The following is a 15,613-nucleotide window of genomic DNA, read 5'->3' as shown; positions in this document are numbered from 1 at the left end:
CAATTAGGGCGTAACCGGTATCAACCGAATCTCCCCAGCGGACGTTCTTCCCATTAAACCTTTATCTTAGATCTGACTATAATTTCGAAATAAATCAAAAAGTTTCCTAGAGCCGGCAAAATTTCTGAAATTGTACATTTTCTGAGGAGATAATTTTTAACTAAGGCACCACCACTTCTATGCAAAGATTCAGAAAATTTGTTCTTGAACAAACCCTTAGCCTCAGAATTGGCAAGGTTCCTTTTGAGAACACAGCCAATTGACAGTTGGAAACAAGTAATGAATGCAAAGATACAGAAAAAAATGGACTTGTTTTTGAAAAAATTTCAAGCTTCGAATTTCGAAAAAAAAATAGAAGACTTAAACCTCTTTGAAATTGTTCTAAGACTGCTAAAAAACCGGTCCGCTAAAATCCCTAGACCATTGTTGTCCTTAGTACATGTATGGGGGTAAGGGAGGAGGAGGGGGTTGTGTATATTGTTCGCATAAGAGGAAGTTTTTGGAGAGAGTATGTCCGAGAGTACATGAAGTGTTTAAGTGCTCATTTTAATTGAAAGTTATAAGAACAAAAGCTTTCAATAATATATTTTCAGGATTGAATTAAATGAAATAACTAAACTACACCAACAATAGATTCGGGATAAATTTAATACAAAGTGAATACCTATATCAGCGAACATACTCCTAATTTACGACTTCACGAGATTACACAGCGAGATACGCTTTCACTCGAGTCAGTCCCATTCCAGTTATTCAGTTCATCTTCCCCGGCCGGATAAAACCCTGAGTAGATTTCGTTTCCATTGATGTCCTTGCAATTCGCATCTGTCAGCCACTCAATTCTTTCCTCGTGCAACTGACTCAGCAGATCTCGTTCGGATATTGCGTCATTATTCGACACTGCATTACCTCCGAACACTGACTGGTCGCCACTCTGATTGGACACCGAGTTCTTTGAACTCTTCCACCACGACAGTCTCCGATTGGCAGCACTTGGTGATGCAATCGAATCTCCGTTTGCAATGGAAGCTTCCTTGTTCGGAGAAGTATGTTTGGAGTCGGTTTCACTTCCTGCAGTCATGAGAAGCCCGCCAGTCTTGAGAGGCGCACTGTTATTGAGAGATAACTTTTTTGTCTTCTGGGTCTTGAACGAGAAGTCCATCACTGTCTTAAGTACTTGCACGTAGGGGAACAAAGCTGCCAGAAACAATCGGTATGTGAAGCTAAAACGGCAACTATTTATCCAGAGGCATCATATCGCCAACAAGCAAAAAAGCGGCTCTTTTCCACTCCCCTCACCAATTTTCATTTCAATCCTTTTTTCAGGAGTCCTATGTGCTATAATGGCTGAATGCACGATATGAAGAGCAAATGTGTTCACAATAGTTGAGTTGTTTACCATGGAAAATTTCTTTTCATTATCACAACGTGAAAATAGTTTTTCAAAACTGAAACTCAAATGTGAGGGGAAAGTGGAAAAGAGCCAAAAAAGAAAATGGAGCTTTGAAACTGCAAGAAAATCCAGATGTAAATAAGTTTTGACAAAAGTCCCGCCTACGAGATTGGCACCTCCGATTTACATATTTTGAGACTAATGTCTTGACAAGCGGATAAACACAAGTACTGCTTTGATACTCAAACTGAGCTCTGCTGGGAACTAATTTTGCTAGCTAGGTTGGAAAAATAATAATGAACTAATGAAACCCAAGCATTTGCTTGTGTGTAACCAACTATTGGCTCCTTTCCACCCCCCACCCACCTTCAAATTTTCGATGTTGTTCTAAAGACCTGATAAGGTCATAAGTTTGCTACAAAACCCGCCGCCGTTCATTGAAACTGATTTCACCTAGTTTCCAAATTCACCGAGACCTATTTAAGAGTATTCGCTACTTTCATGACTCAAGTTTATATTCTGGAAACGGTTATAAGACATTAAGAAAGACAAAAAATATTGAACATGTTTTACACAGAGGCGAAGTTGCACTTCGCATACACAAGCAAAAATTTGACCGATAATGCTTCTGGGAACAATTGAATGAAAAAAACTTCGAGTCTTAAAAAGTTTCTTAAGAGACGCACGCCAACTATGAGGCATAAGCAGTCAATTTGAAAAAAAATCTGCCAACTAACATGCCTCAATTTATAGAGCGGACGCATTTTAACTAGTATACGAAAAAGTTCATTAAAAACATCCGACCCTTCCCAGGTTCGTACCCTTTTTTTGTTGCTGGTCTCCTTCCCTACCTCTACGCTACAGATCCATAATACTTTGAAGCTAAAGTGCTATTTGTAATATAATAGTCAGTTAATATCCTTAGCATTGGCTGTACTTAATAGCTGAATCAAAATGAACACTTTCAAAATGAACATTTTGTCGCAACAATATTTGCGACTTAGGTTGAAAAAAAAGAAAGTTCATAGTAAAACACGAGCTATGCTTGCGTGAAAAGTTAGTACTCACCAGTGTTGTGCAGCCCAAGAGTCTAGACTGGTAAGTCCCTGTATGAGTCGCTGCCCCACATCTGTGAGTTGTGATGAGCTGATGATGTTGTTGATGATGCTGATGGCCTGCGTGACGTCAGAAAGCATCAGACAGATGAGGATGGCCCACTCGTAGCACTCGCTCTCCACCATCACACCCAATGCATGCGTCAACAGCCGCTTGCTCCTCTCAGAGCCCTGAACACAATCAAGCAGTTACCGTCAAACTTGATGCCGAGCTCATTTACCTGAAACTTAGGCATCCTAGTAGCAGCCATCGACGGAAATTAATTAACCTTATTCTTGAACTGTTGCACGAGTGACTCCAAATCTGCGCTTTGAGCCAGCTGAGTATGTGCTGTCTCGGCCACACTTCCTACGATCAACAGGGAATTCTCAATCGCGTTCTGATGCGTGGAGGACTCATTCAGGGTGTTCCACGTGGCAGTGACGTCATCGGACCAAGTAGAGCACTCCCCATCGTCTGGTTTGTCAACGGTATCGTTTTGGTTATTATTCGGTGAGTTGTTCAGGGATTGAGAGTTTAAGAAGAACGAAGAAGGGTTGTTGCTTTCGAGGCTGCTACTCAGATCTGGAAATGATATTGACAAGACTTTATCAAATAACCTACCAAATAATAACTAGTTCTCGCACTTCTAAATAAACTTTCCAATCTCGGTTAAAAGCAGTAGTCAATTATGCAATGAACAACGAAATAAATTGCGTGGAAGGAAGGCAAAATAATGTCTTCTTGGTTAAGGTTGTCAGATGATAATTTAAACAGTTTGCCGTATACCAAACGCTGAACCTTACCGGCCAGCTGCAATCTAGCATGTTGCAATGCATTCTGATTGGGTGTGAATCCACTACCTAGTGTATTCTCCAGAGACATATTATCCAGATCTAAACTCAGCTGCCCCGGGTGACGATTTGTGGCTGCATTCAGTGAGCTATACAACGAAGGGTGTGAGTCGCTGTGAATCCAAGTGGCAGTAGAGGGTACTGCAATTGGGTTGGATTTGGACTCTGAATTAGAAAGTGAACTCGCACCAGATGCCGCACAGTCAATTCTCTCAGCCGAGGCTGGTGGAAAATCTTGCAAAGTGACAACGGAGCTAGTAGTCGAAGAGGAGGACACTGAAAACAAAAAAATATGGCAAAAAATATTTCAAAGTCGTTCAATACCGAAGTTTGCCTATCAATTTCAAAAACCTTATTTGATTGAAACTCTTTTGATGAAACTAACCTAATTTCAAAAAAATGGATCAAAAATATGTATTTTTTTATTCCGCTGGGAATTTGAAAAAAAAACTAAGTCACGTTTCTTTTTCTGCCACTTAGCACTTTGTTATTGAGGAACATACATACCTTCCATTTAGAGAAAAACTTTGAAGTATATAAAAAGAAATCAAAAATCAAACCAAAAACACAAATATGGACACGAACAACAAGAATATTTCCTCAGAAAAAAAACGAAGGTAAATATTGTAAATCAAACATTTTCAAGACTGACAATTTCTGATGAAGCCAGCTCAAATTGAAATATAGAGACGAATGAGAGCTTGGCAAAACTTGTGATGTTTTTTTTTTTTACAATTTCATAGAAAACTGAAACAGAAGAATGGCCCCGATGAAAGACATTTTCTGCCATAACTTACAAAAACGTACATGGCAAGATCGACAAAAATCATCCACTATTCCACAAAAAATCAAATTTGCAATATTCCGTACTGAATTGTACTATCTTCAAAAGTTCCCAAGCTTCTTCCCGAAAAGCAAGGACCATAATCATCAGCAAGTCTAATATGCGAAAAGATGAACTGAAAAACTTTCGCAAAAAACATAGATCTTGTTTCAATGGCAAAAAGGATATGAAACAAATAAAGATTTAAAAAAAACACATCACTAAGTTGGGAACATCTGAACTTGAGAGAATTTTTTTTAAAGCTTACCCCATCTCCAAAACTTTTTACTTTGTCTCAAATAAATGAAACCCAGCGAAAAAAGGAATACACAATCACAGAAGCATCGCCGAGAATTAGTATTGAGCCGAACAAAATAAAATAGACAATTTGACTTGAAAAACCGATTACTTTTTGAACAGCCAACTTACAGTTGGAAAATAGTAATGAACGCAAGGAAACTGAAAAAAAAAACTAATTGTTTTTTTTTCAAAAACCTTCCGCTTTTGAAATTCGAGGGAAAAAAATAGACGGCCTAACACTCATTACTCTTGATAAAATTTTCCTTCATACATGACATTGGTTAGATCTAAGCAGTCTATTAATCTTCAAAAAGTTCGTGTCTCTTATTGCATCTCAAATAATTTGTTCGGAAAGATTAATTTTCCCTTTATTTTTGTGAAAACTATAATTTGCATTACGTTAACTATAAGGGCATATCGTTGAACACGCAGCTTTTAGGACTGCTTAGATCTAACCAAAGATATGAAATTTTTGGGTAGATAAATTTTTTCGATATTTTTTTTTTAAAATAGTTATAGGATTTAGTCTATTTCTGTCGGTTATTTTGTCATGCCTCGTTTGGATTGTGTCGCAAGTGTCCATAAATTTCTTTTGTCATGGTTTGTTTATGTTGTATCGCAAGAGGCCATAAGTATTGCAAGTGACCATAAGTATCACAAGTGGCCATATTTATCGCAAGTTTTGCTCTTAATCCATTTCGACTTGAAATAAATCAATGTGTAATTATTTTCTGCGTAATATTTGTAATTAAACGTTTGATTTGCAGCCTAGTTGATAATTTTTTGTCTACCGGGAGCTATAGGACTGAAATATAGGTGCTTCTGAAGACGGCAGAGATTTCAAAATGTAATCTATTCAGGTGCAAAGAACCTTTCAGCTTCAAAAAGTTCGTGTCATCTATTGCATCTCAAATAATTTGAAGCTGAAAGATTCTTTGCACCTGAATAGATTAAATTTTAAAATCTCTGACGTTAGAAAATAACAATAGGCTACAAATCAACCTTATAATAATAAATATTTCGCAGAAAAAAATACACATTGAACTAGTTCAAGTCGAAATTGATTAAGAACAAAACTTGGGTTAATTGTGGCCACTTGCGATACAACATAAACAAAGCATGACAAAATAGTTGACAGAAATGTGGCTAAGTTCTATAACAGTTTGGAAAAAATGATCTACCCAACAATTTCAGATCTTTGTCTTAGATATTGCTCTCAACAAAATGTGCCATCTAGACATTTGAAAATTAATTAGCATCACCTCAAAATAAACAAATAAACGGAAGGCCCAAACAAATGGTTTTGAACAATTGAGTCCCCCTCAAAACATTTAGATCTGCACATCAAAGGACCCAAAGAGGCCGCTGAGCCGATAGATTTTCAGCCGAAAGAAGGTGAAAAAATGATATACTGAAATCGAAGTTGGTAAATTTTCACACAGCATAAAAAATTAATATGCATACATGATCGAAAATTGTCTGTTAGCTGAATACAGTTCAGATGGAGCTGACCTTAACTTTCAATCATCCTGTGATGAAAGTTATTCAGGGAAAAAGCTAGTATCCAGTTGAAACACCCTTGCTAAGCGCAAGGGCAATGAATCAGTAATTTAAAAATGATTGTATCATGGGATAAAAAAAGGGAAGAAAAGCTAAAAAAAAAAATGTTGGAAAAAAAAGATCTTTTAAATTATTTTTGTCTTTTCCATATAAACTTAACGCTGTTGGTTTTCTATGTATGTTGGTTAATAGGGCGTCAACGATGACAAAAAAAAGTGATAGAAAGTAACATTCAATCACTAAGCAGACAGATTTAAAATATAGCCAACAGACAGTTGGAAAAGAGTAATGAACGCAAGTAAACATAAAAAAAACTTTCTTGAAAAATCTAAACTTTCGAATTTCAAAGAAAAAAATAGATGCCCTTTAAGCTCTTAAAATTTTAGAAAAACTTATGATTGGCGCTTTTTTGAAAAGTTTAACTTGAGAAAACTGGATCAATAGGTAAAGTTTTAACCCCGCTGGAAATTTTAAAATTAAATTCCAATTTTGAAAGTAGAAATTGTTCAAATTTTGCGCTATTTCCACGTTCGTATTTAGAGCGCTATTTAAGTCACTTTCAGCAGATGAATTTCAAATGAACTCAAAAACTGCATATTTACCTGAGTGCATTCATAAATGCCTTCAAGTATGAATGCACACCAGTAATTATTATACCACTTATTATTAGACTTTTTCTTGAAAAAAAATCACCAAGACCTATATAAGAGTCTTCACTACGTTGATTAATCATCGAAAAAACCTTAATTTGAAGAGAAAAAAATTGAAAAAAAAATTGCAACCTCAAGCAGTCTTTAACTCTGCCGAAGTGACAGCTGCAAAATAATAAAACAATTTGTCATAAACAAAGCCAACAGACAAATGGGAGTGTCAATGAACGCAGAAACAGAAAAAAATGATTTACTTTTAATTTGAAAAAATCAACTTTCAAACTACAACAGAGGAACAAGTGCAACTTCGCAGTGAAAACCAGGAACAAGTGCTACCTAAGTCGCAAATATTAGTGTTCATTTTGGTCACTTGCTCTCGCATGTTAAAACAGAAGTGGTATTTTTTTATTTCTCTAAAAGTTATTCGAGAGCGTAACTTGTAGCTGGAAAAAATAGAACCAAACGCACTAAAATAAAATATTCACATTACAGCGATTCATTTCTTGACACTTACGCGACATACGCAGCTGAGACTATATTCAACTTACGGGTTGACGACTTCAGATGTTCTGCGGCAATCTTCGACTGATCGGCTAGCACTGAAATCAAAGATTTCCGATATACGTACAGGAAATTCTCCAACTTGATTTCAAAATTAAAAAACAAGCTGTTCACCTGGAAATGGCCAATCAAACTCAACATGCAGTTTCTCTAACGCATCTTGGTAACTGTCAATCTTCGCAGCACGATTTCTGAAGCAAATTCAAATGTCGGAACTCACATGTTTGAGGCAACTAATAGAAGTAAACAAATACTACTTATCACAGAAATCTTTTTGATTTTGAGCCTCCCGTGATAAAATAACGACTTAATAACTTATATACGACCATATTCTGGATAACCGAACTGACCTTTCTCGTTTCAGCCACGATGTTAAATTGAATCCAATATGCGAAGCCATGACGAACAGCTGTCTCAATTCATACCCCACTAGAAGGGTTCTGGCTCTCCGCGCAATTAGAGAAGACAAGTAGAAGATATCATTTGAATCTGGCTGCTGCTGCGATAGTGGTCCAGACACCTGATGATTGGATCCAGATGTCGATGGCATACGTTGAGAGTGATCTCCTGATGAGGACTTCTGGCCACTTGAGTTAAGCTCAGCATCAGTTGAAACGGAACTGAAAACATATGCTTGGTTGACTGTTTTTCGATCTGATAACAGACTGAAGAGAGCGGGGTTTTGCAATTTACTTCTACGTTGAAAGGTTCCAATGATAACTTCAAAGAACATCATAAAACAGCGAACAAGGGTGACAAGTATAGGTTGCGCATAGACCTGGTTCATCCTTTTGTGCTTAAATTTAATCGATAACTAAGTTGAGCAATGAATAAAATATTTCAGTTTGAAAAACATACATACTTGCATTTTCAAAAAAAGTACAATTACTCGGGTCATTTCAATGCAGGGTAATTCAGGTTTTTCCAGTCTTACTTATAATTCTGGCTTTTACACCAATTACCCTTCGACACTGATGTTTTTCAAAAAGATAAAGAGAACGCAATGTGAGGCTTCGTAGTCAGCAACAGGCAACTTAACTCTAATACCGGTCCAAGAGAAGACAATATTAGCGTAACTAAATCAAGTGACCGATGATCTAATTGGTAGAAGAGTTTTTGTACCGTTATAACAATTTGCGGCGATAAAATTTATTCCATGAAAGAGTAAATATCGCATCTCACAACTACTAAGGTTAGAGCCGTTTGCTTTCTGAGGCATAGCCGGAAATTTTTTTTTATCTTGTTCGTTGTGTCATTCTAAATTTAATTTCTGCGGCGAAATATTTGATTTATTTGTGATTGTGACAGTTAATCAGATCCACTTGTCTGCTCCCGGACACCGGTAAGAAATTTAATTTGTCTGCTCGTAGACCGTACACCGCAATGTGATATTTACCGGAAACGGGAGCTGAAAACAAAAACGATTAAATTAACGGGCCAATTCTTCCATCAGAAAGTTTTCAAATGTAAAAACACACCATTGAAAATGCGTTCTGAAATTGGGTAAGGAGGAATCAAACAGCGATTATTTTAGATTGAATTAAAAGAAACTCAGACAGAAAGAATGATGACCAAATTTGTTAAAAGAAAGGAGAGATTCACAAAAATCAACTACCTGCTTTTATAGTAACTCAAACCAAAGGGATATCTAAAATCATATATTACTCTTTAAGTGCAGAGCCGACAGAGCTCAAACAATTCAAACAAAAGCATGAATAACTTGCACAATGGTTTCCAACGTCTACTCCAACTGAATCAAATTATAGACATCCGAAACACGAAACACCGCCCCCATTACATGTATAATAACAGAAACAGAGTTGGAATTGGGCCGACTTTTCTAAGCCCGAACCCGGGGGTTAAAAAAGGGCAGGCCCGAAAAATTAACGAAATACTGGTCCGAAAATTTCATTTTTTTTAGAAGCGCTTGCTTAGTAATGCAGAGCTGGAAGGATCGATTCCCGTGGTATTCTATTTTTTTTGTAGCTAGATTGCAATATTTCACAATTTTAATTTATTCCTACTGATTACGCTTAGGCCCGAAAAATACGTATTTTATATTTAAAAAAATTCGGCCCGAACCCAAACCCGTTTAGTTCCACCTCTGGTCAGAAATACAGCTTCATTTAGATAAAACTAGTTTGAGCAATTCCAAAGAAGGATGAACACTTGAAATTTACGACTCAGAAAAACCTTAACCAATTTGAACGAAAAACTGCGGAAATCTTACCGAGCAACTGCCGTTTTCGGCGACTGAGAGTAAGTCAGCACACCTCCTACGGGCGTGAATGAAGTAATTGAGCCGCCTGATGGGTTTCCAGATGAACTAACTCCCCCAACCGCGTTCTGGCCACCACTTTGAGAGGTGTTTCTGGTTCTGCCTCCCAGTGAGTTCAGACTGCCTGTGGAGGAGTTGGATGGAACGTTGGCGCTATGATGAGGCGCGTTCACCTGAGAATTGGATGAGCTGTTGATCTGAGGGTAAGCGTAGACAGAATAGGGCGTGTGGCTTACTTTGGGCGAGACTTCGTCACCGGATGATGCAGCTAAAATAGAAAATAGTTTGGAGTTGCTTACATTACAACTACAAACTTATGACTGTATCTCCCTCCTCCCAGTAAACATTTTTTCATGGTTTGTTTTTACGTCTCTTGCTAATGCCGCGCCTCGCAATCTCAAGTTTAAGGAGCCAACTTAACCAGGACTGCTTGTACCAGGGCGAATACTTGAATGTTTGACTGCATTTTGAGGTCTATGGAGTGGAGTAACTGTTCCCATTCAACAATGGACCAAATTTTCAAAAACGTAGATTTATAAGAAGGATTAAATCTACGCTTTCGCTTTTTTAGCACGAAAAATATCGCGCTTTAATTTTCACAAATTGGCAATCATCAAACCCACATAACTTTGAGGTAAATTTGAACATAGCCAACTTACAGTTGGAAAAGAGTAATTAACGCAAGGAAACTGAAAAACTGAATTGTTTTTGAAAAAATCTCAAGCATCGAATTTTGACAAAAAAAAGATGGCCTTAAAGCTCTTTGAATTTGTAGAACAATTTATAATGGCACTTTTTTGTTAAAATTAACCCAATTTGAAAAAACTGGATCAATAGGCAAAACTTTTATTTCGCTAGGAAATCTGATAATTAATTTCCATTTTTGAAATTAGAAGTCGATCACGTTTTTCGTACCCTTTACACTTTTGCTGTTAGATAGTGGAGTTTGCCTTCCTTTAAACAATGGAAATGCACTGAACTTGAAAAGAAATCACAAGTCGAACCGCGAAAAATCAAAATTGAGGGAGAAAAAAAACTCCGTTCATTACGCTTAAAAACCTTTATAGAATCATCACATCTTTCCTCGACATTTTGACAAAATCGAACCAGTAAAAGATCTACTATAATCGTTAGGCGACCTTAGCATACAGCCTGACTGCCTAACTTTTAATTCAATAAAACAGAATAGTATTAACCTATCGACTTTAGGAATCGGATGATGTCTCTGACTAGAAGCCAGTGTCTCTTCTCCAGACAAGTGTCCACTAGTACATTGGCATACTGCTTACTTACAGACAGGGGTTCCAGACTCTGCAGGATGATCATGTAGGAGGCAGCTGTCGACAAGTCCTCCTCCTCAATGCACCTCTAAACCATTCCAAAGTCAGTCAATATTATCTGCTGGTCAAAAAACTCAATGAAAAAAGCCAACTCGCTAGAGTTGACTCTTTTCAGAGTCAACTCTTGCGAGTTAGAGCAGCTCCGCTTTAAAAACGTTACTTCCTTGAGCGTCTTGGTATCGTTCGATATTAGAATACTTAACATGTTCTTAGGTTTCCGTTGATTGCACTTCGCGAACCCATGAGAATAGCTGAGAACTTTCATGCTTAACGAGATATCATTCTGCCGATGTATTTGTATTCAATCGCGAAATTCTTGAACGAATATACCTTAATCATCGAAGACTATAGATGGTTAAAACCAACACGACCTTCACGCTCATTTCTGAGCTCATAGATTTATCAAAACTCGTACCTTGAAGTAATGTGCAGGATTCCCGGCTGTATTGAATAGGAAACTCCAAATAGCCACCTCCGTCTTCCTTGCGCACTTTGCCAATATGCGGAGGAATTTCCTTCTGTACTGTTGGTTGAGCACACTTATCACAGACGGCAGTAGTGGGTCGGCTATGGGATCACTGGCCGTTGCTTCGGCTTCCAGCACGTTATGTAGAAGGAGTTCCAATATGTGGTCAAAAGAGGGAAGAGAGTCGATGCTCTTCATCAGCCTGACTGCGTGTGAGTTCAAATTACGACGCAGCATTTCTTCCATCAATTGAGGGATGAAAATTTCCATCTACAAAAATCAATTGAAACTTAATTCTTTATCGGCATTAAAACTTAATCCCAGGAAGCCAAGTTGTCTCGAAGCAATATCTCTCAACTCACAAGACCTCAAAACAAATATAAATTATGTATAGAAAATCTTACCGTTTTGCTCATGACATAATTTGCTACTGGCTGAGCGGCTTGACTGGTTTTCGACTTACTATCGGATGCAGCTAGAACATCCATTATGTCTCGGCTATGGGGACTATTTAGTACCGTGTTCTCAGAATCTACTCCCATGATAAACCCCGAATTGCACTCCATGGCCAGAGGATACACCGCTGGGTGAAATATAAACACAGATCTTTTGAATCCGAAACTTCCGTCGCTTCTCGAAGAGTCTTCGGCGTCCACCGGCAATGGAAGCCAAATCTTCAGTCCAGATGCTCCGCACATCAACCAAACCGCGTCATTAAAATACGGACTTCTAGGGATACCATCCATAGACGAATTATAAAGTGTCACAGATTCGACATTGCTCGCTATTACTGTAGGTGTACAAAGGGGAACTTGATCTGGTATCTCAAGATCATCAATTAAAGGATCTCGAGGGAAGATTGCAAGACGTCCCGCAACGTTGATGAGGAAGCTCCTGGGAGTCGAATCACGTATAGGATGATTACCTGCTCAAAGTCAAACGGTTACAATCCAGGCCTTTATTTCGCTGTTGGGTAGAAAACATTATAAGCTACCATTCATGACAGATCTGATTCGAATACTGATCGGCTGTTTGAAATTCACTCACCCATTTGGTGTCCGACGTCTGTAAACATGATGGAGAGTATTGACTGCGGATAGGGAACAAACATGTTCAGAGGCGTCTCCTGAATCTTGGCCAGAACACACGCTGCAACATCACATTGATTTTGAATACTTTGGACTTGGAACCTCAAACTTAAGGGCGAAGAGGTGCTTCGCACCACTTGTGATACAAAAATGAGCGATTTTATACTGCAAAAAACTAAAGGAGATCATCCTGTTGACAAAGTTGTTTACGGGAAAAAATCTAGTACCCGATTGCAGTTCCCTTGCTTGCAATACCCCTAGTACCCGATTGCAAATGTAACAGAGGCGAAGTTGCATATCGCATATACAAGAAAAAATATGACCGATAACGCTACAGGGAAAAACTGACTGAGTAAAATTTCGAGTTACATAATTTCTTAAGTGACCCACGCTAAATATGAGTCTAAATAGATTCTAACTGACGCAAGTCAATTATGACGCATTAGCAGTCAATTTTAAAAAAAAGAAATTTACGAAATAACATGCCTCAATTTATAGAGGGGACGCATTTGAACCAGTATACAAAAAACGTCCATCAAAAAACATCCGACCCTGCCCAGGTTCGAACCCTCTTATTTTGTTGCGGGTCTCCTTCCCAACCTCTACCCTACAAATCCATGACATCTTGAAGCTAAAGTGCTATTTGCATTATAATAGTCTGTGTTAATATCCTTAGCATTGGCTGTACTTAATAGCTGGCTATTGATATTATGCACATACTGTAATAAATGAACACTTTCAAAATGAACACTAATTTTTGCGACTTAGGTTGGAAAAAAAACAAAGAGAGTTCATATTATCACACAAGCTTTGCATCTGTAAAGAGAAAACGAAATTAAAACCATTTTTCTCTAAAACAGTTATCTTTCGGATAAAATTGATCAACTGCGCTCAGTAAATTTCGATTTAATTTGCGAAAATCGCGAGAAGCACAAAGAAGAACCGCGAATCAGAAACAGTCATCGGCAAAGAATATGAAAACTTAAATTAAACTTTGACTTAAATTATACTTTGGCTTAATTTCTTTAAAACGAAAAACCACAATTTAAACAAATTTTGACATCTCTTCCATTTTTTTTGCGAATCGACGCAGATGAAACCATATTCAACTTGAAGGAAAAATATGCAAAAACGATAAGCCCAATAAAGCATTTAAAAAAATTTATCGCGGTATGTAAAAAACTTCATAAACAGTTTTTAAAACATAGCCAAAAGAAGCTTGGAAATGCGCCAATGATCTCAATGAATTCGAAAAAATAGAGCAGACTTTTTCATCTAATTTTGAAGAAAGACATACATCAAGTTAAAGCTCTTTCAGTTTGACGAATCTTTTATGATAGAAAACTGGGTCAAAGGCAATTATTCTTTTCCGCTGAGAAATCTTAAAAATGAAATATACTTCAAAACTAACGCCGTTCGCATATTTTCTTGCCATTTACATAATCGTAATTGGACAGTAATTTAATTTTCTTTTAGCAAATGAATATAAATTGAACTTTAAAAATCAACATTCAGGTCCTTAAAGATTTGGGCAAAATTTTCTGTTAAGAACACACGACCTAAATATGTGTCTTCACCTCGTTCATTGACATGCAATTATCTTAATTTGAGCAATTTAACAAAATACAAATGCAAGAAAAAATCTATCTGAATTTCAGACAGAAACCAGCAAGAACAATGAAGAATAGCTATCAGTGTTAGAAGCACAGAGTCGAAGCAAAGCTTTGGATCACTTGCGATATAACACAATTTCGGGCATGGCAAATTAACCAGAAAAAAATCTTTCTAAAAAAAGAATTATCGTATATGTCTTTCTTGGCGTTTTATTCTTTCGAGAAGAAAACGCCAAGAAATTCAATTGAATGTTGAATTAGTCTCAAAACAAAACTTAAAAAGCGGTAACAAAGCCGATAATAGCTGAGCATACACGTGGACCCGAAAAAATGCTTTCAGATCAGCTCATTAGCTCAAAAAAAACAGTCCCCCTCAAAACAGTTAGATAAAAACCTATCTCTTTGTACATTAAACTTTCAAAAATTAGACCACTGAACCGAAAAAAAACATACGCCAAAACCTTAAGCCGAATAAAGAGAAAAAAACTGATATACTGAAATCGGAGTTAATAAACTTGAAACCAACACAAATATGAAATTTCGAACATAACGGGCATCCAAATAGAGGCATACTCAAAAATTGTCTGTCAGTTGGCGAAAATACACATTTGGAGTTGACCACTAACTTCAGTGATTCTGTCGTGAACTAACGGTCTAGTGATCGGTTGCGGTAACATTTCTGTAAAGTTTCCACAACCTCTCGAACTATCTAATCACTATGTCAAAAAATCTCTATGCCACATATGCACTGTAGACCTCTATGCCACATATGCACAGTAGAATACTATAACCACGAGTAGATGAATCATTAAATCAAAAGTTGAAAAAAGTTCAGAGGAAACTTTGTTTAGAAAAAAACAGGTTGCAAATAAAAATTCAGAAAAAACTTGTAAATTGATTACCTGCACCACCAAAAATTGTTAGAAATGGCATTTGGAATGTCAGAAAGAAGCTCAACCTTCAAAAAGAGTCCAATATACAGGAAAAAGCAAAGCCGATAAAAACAAGCAAGCTACCAGAGTCCGAAAACATTAAGTTTCAACTTAATGCTTTTCAACAAAAAACAGGTACCAGTCGTACCAAACCCTAGTCCTAAGCATAGGTGTTACATCTGCATTCAATGCTCAGAATGAGTAATTTGCTTTGAATTTAGAAAAAGGCAAGTTGAAAGATCTAACATTCTCCAGGCCGAATTCAACGAGCCAATTTTTTAACGTCTTGTAGCCGGTTGCAATACCTTGGTTATCCTATTGATATTGCGTTTTTAATCATTATCATAATCATCGTCATGATTAGCTACTTTTATAGTTATTTCACGCATTGATTCACGCGCGACGTTGAAAAGACGTTTAGTACTCAAAAAATGTTAGGACCACTACAAATTTGTTTCTACCAAAATTATAGCCAATCGAAGATTGGAAAAGAGTAATGAACGCAAGTAAACATAAAAAAAAACAACTTTCTTGAAAAATCTTAACTTTCGAAATGTCAAAAAAGAAAAAAATAGATGCCCTTTAAGCTCTTAGAATTTCTAGGACAACTTATGAGTGGCGCTTTTTTGATAAAATTAACCCAACTTGAGAGAAATGGAT

The 15,613-nt window shown here is 37.1% G+C and overlaps 1 protein-coding gene across 2 annotated transcripts in view; it reads right to left on the bottom strand.

Annotated features, from left to right (window-relative positions):
• Positions 1 to 568: 568 nt before the first annotated feature.
• The window catches only part of LOC134842978 (guanine nucleotide exchange factor subunit RIC1-like), a 300,792-nt gene continuing 285,747 nt past the window's right edge, over positions 569 to 15,613 (bottom strand). The window contains exons 15-27 of one of the 2 annotated variants that reach the window (XM_063859535.1): positions 12,368 to 12,469; positions 11,725 to 12,245; positions 11,270 to 11,590; positions 10,711 to 10,882; positions 9,467 to 9,782; positions 8,852 to 8,884; positions 7,587 to 7,856; positions 7,351 to 7,427; positions 7,224 to 7,274; positions 3,295 to 3,618; positions 2,778 to 3,073; positions 2,462 to 2,679; positions 569 to 1,223 (exon numbers count right to left, since the gene is read on the bottom strand). In XM_063859535.1, coding sequence (XP_063715605.1) covers positions 698 to 1,223; positions 2,462 to 2,679; positions 2,778 to 3,073; positions 3,295 to 3,618; positions 7,224 to 7,274; positions 7,351 to 7,427; positions 7,587 to 7,856; positions 8,852 to 8,884; positions 9,467 to 9,782; positions 10,711 to 10,882; positions 11,270 to 11,590; positions 11,725 to 12,245; positions 12,368 to 12,469 — 3,227 coding nt within the window. In that variant the 3' untranslated portion in view covers positions 569 to 697. The remainder of the gene's footprint in view (positions 1,224 to 2,461; positions 2,680 to 2,777; positions 3,074 to 3,294; positions 3,619 to 7,223; positions 7,275 to 7,350; positions 7,428 to 7,586; positions 7,857 to 8,851; positions 8,885 to 9,466; positions 9,783 to 10,710; positions 10,883 to 11,269; positions 11,591 to 11,724; positions 12,246 to 12,367; positions 12,470 to 15,613) is intronic. The other variant, XM_063859546.1, reaches the window with a different exon arrangement.

Source organism: Symsagittifera roscoffensis, chromosome 1 (assembly GCF_963678635.1).
Source record: "Symsagittifera roscoffensis chromosome 1, txSymRosc1.1, whole genome shotgun sequence".
NCBI lineage: Eukaryota > Metazoa > Xenacoelomorpha > Acoela > Convolutidae > Symsagittifera > Symsagittifera roscoffensis.
The sequence above is the reverse complement of the archived record's forward strand: the minus strand, read 5'-3'. Positions and strand labels throughout refer to the sequence as shown.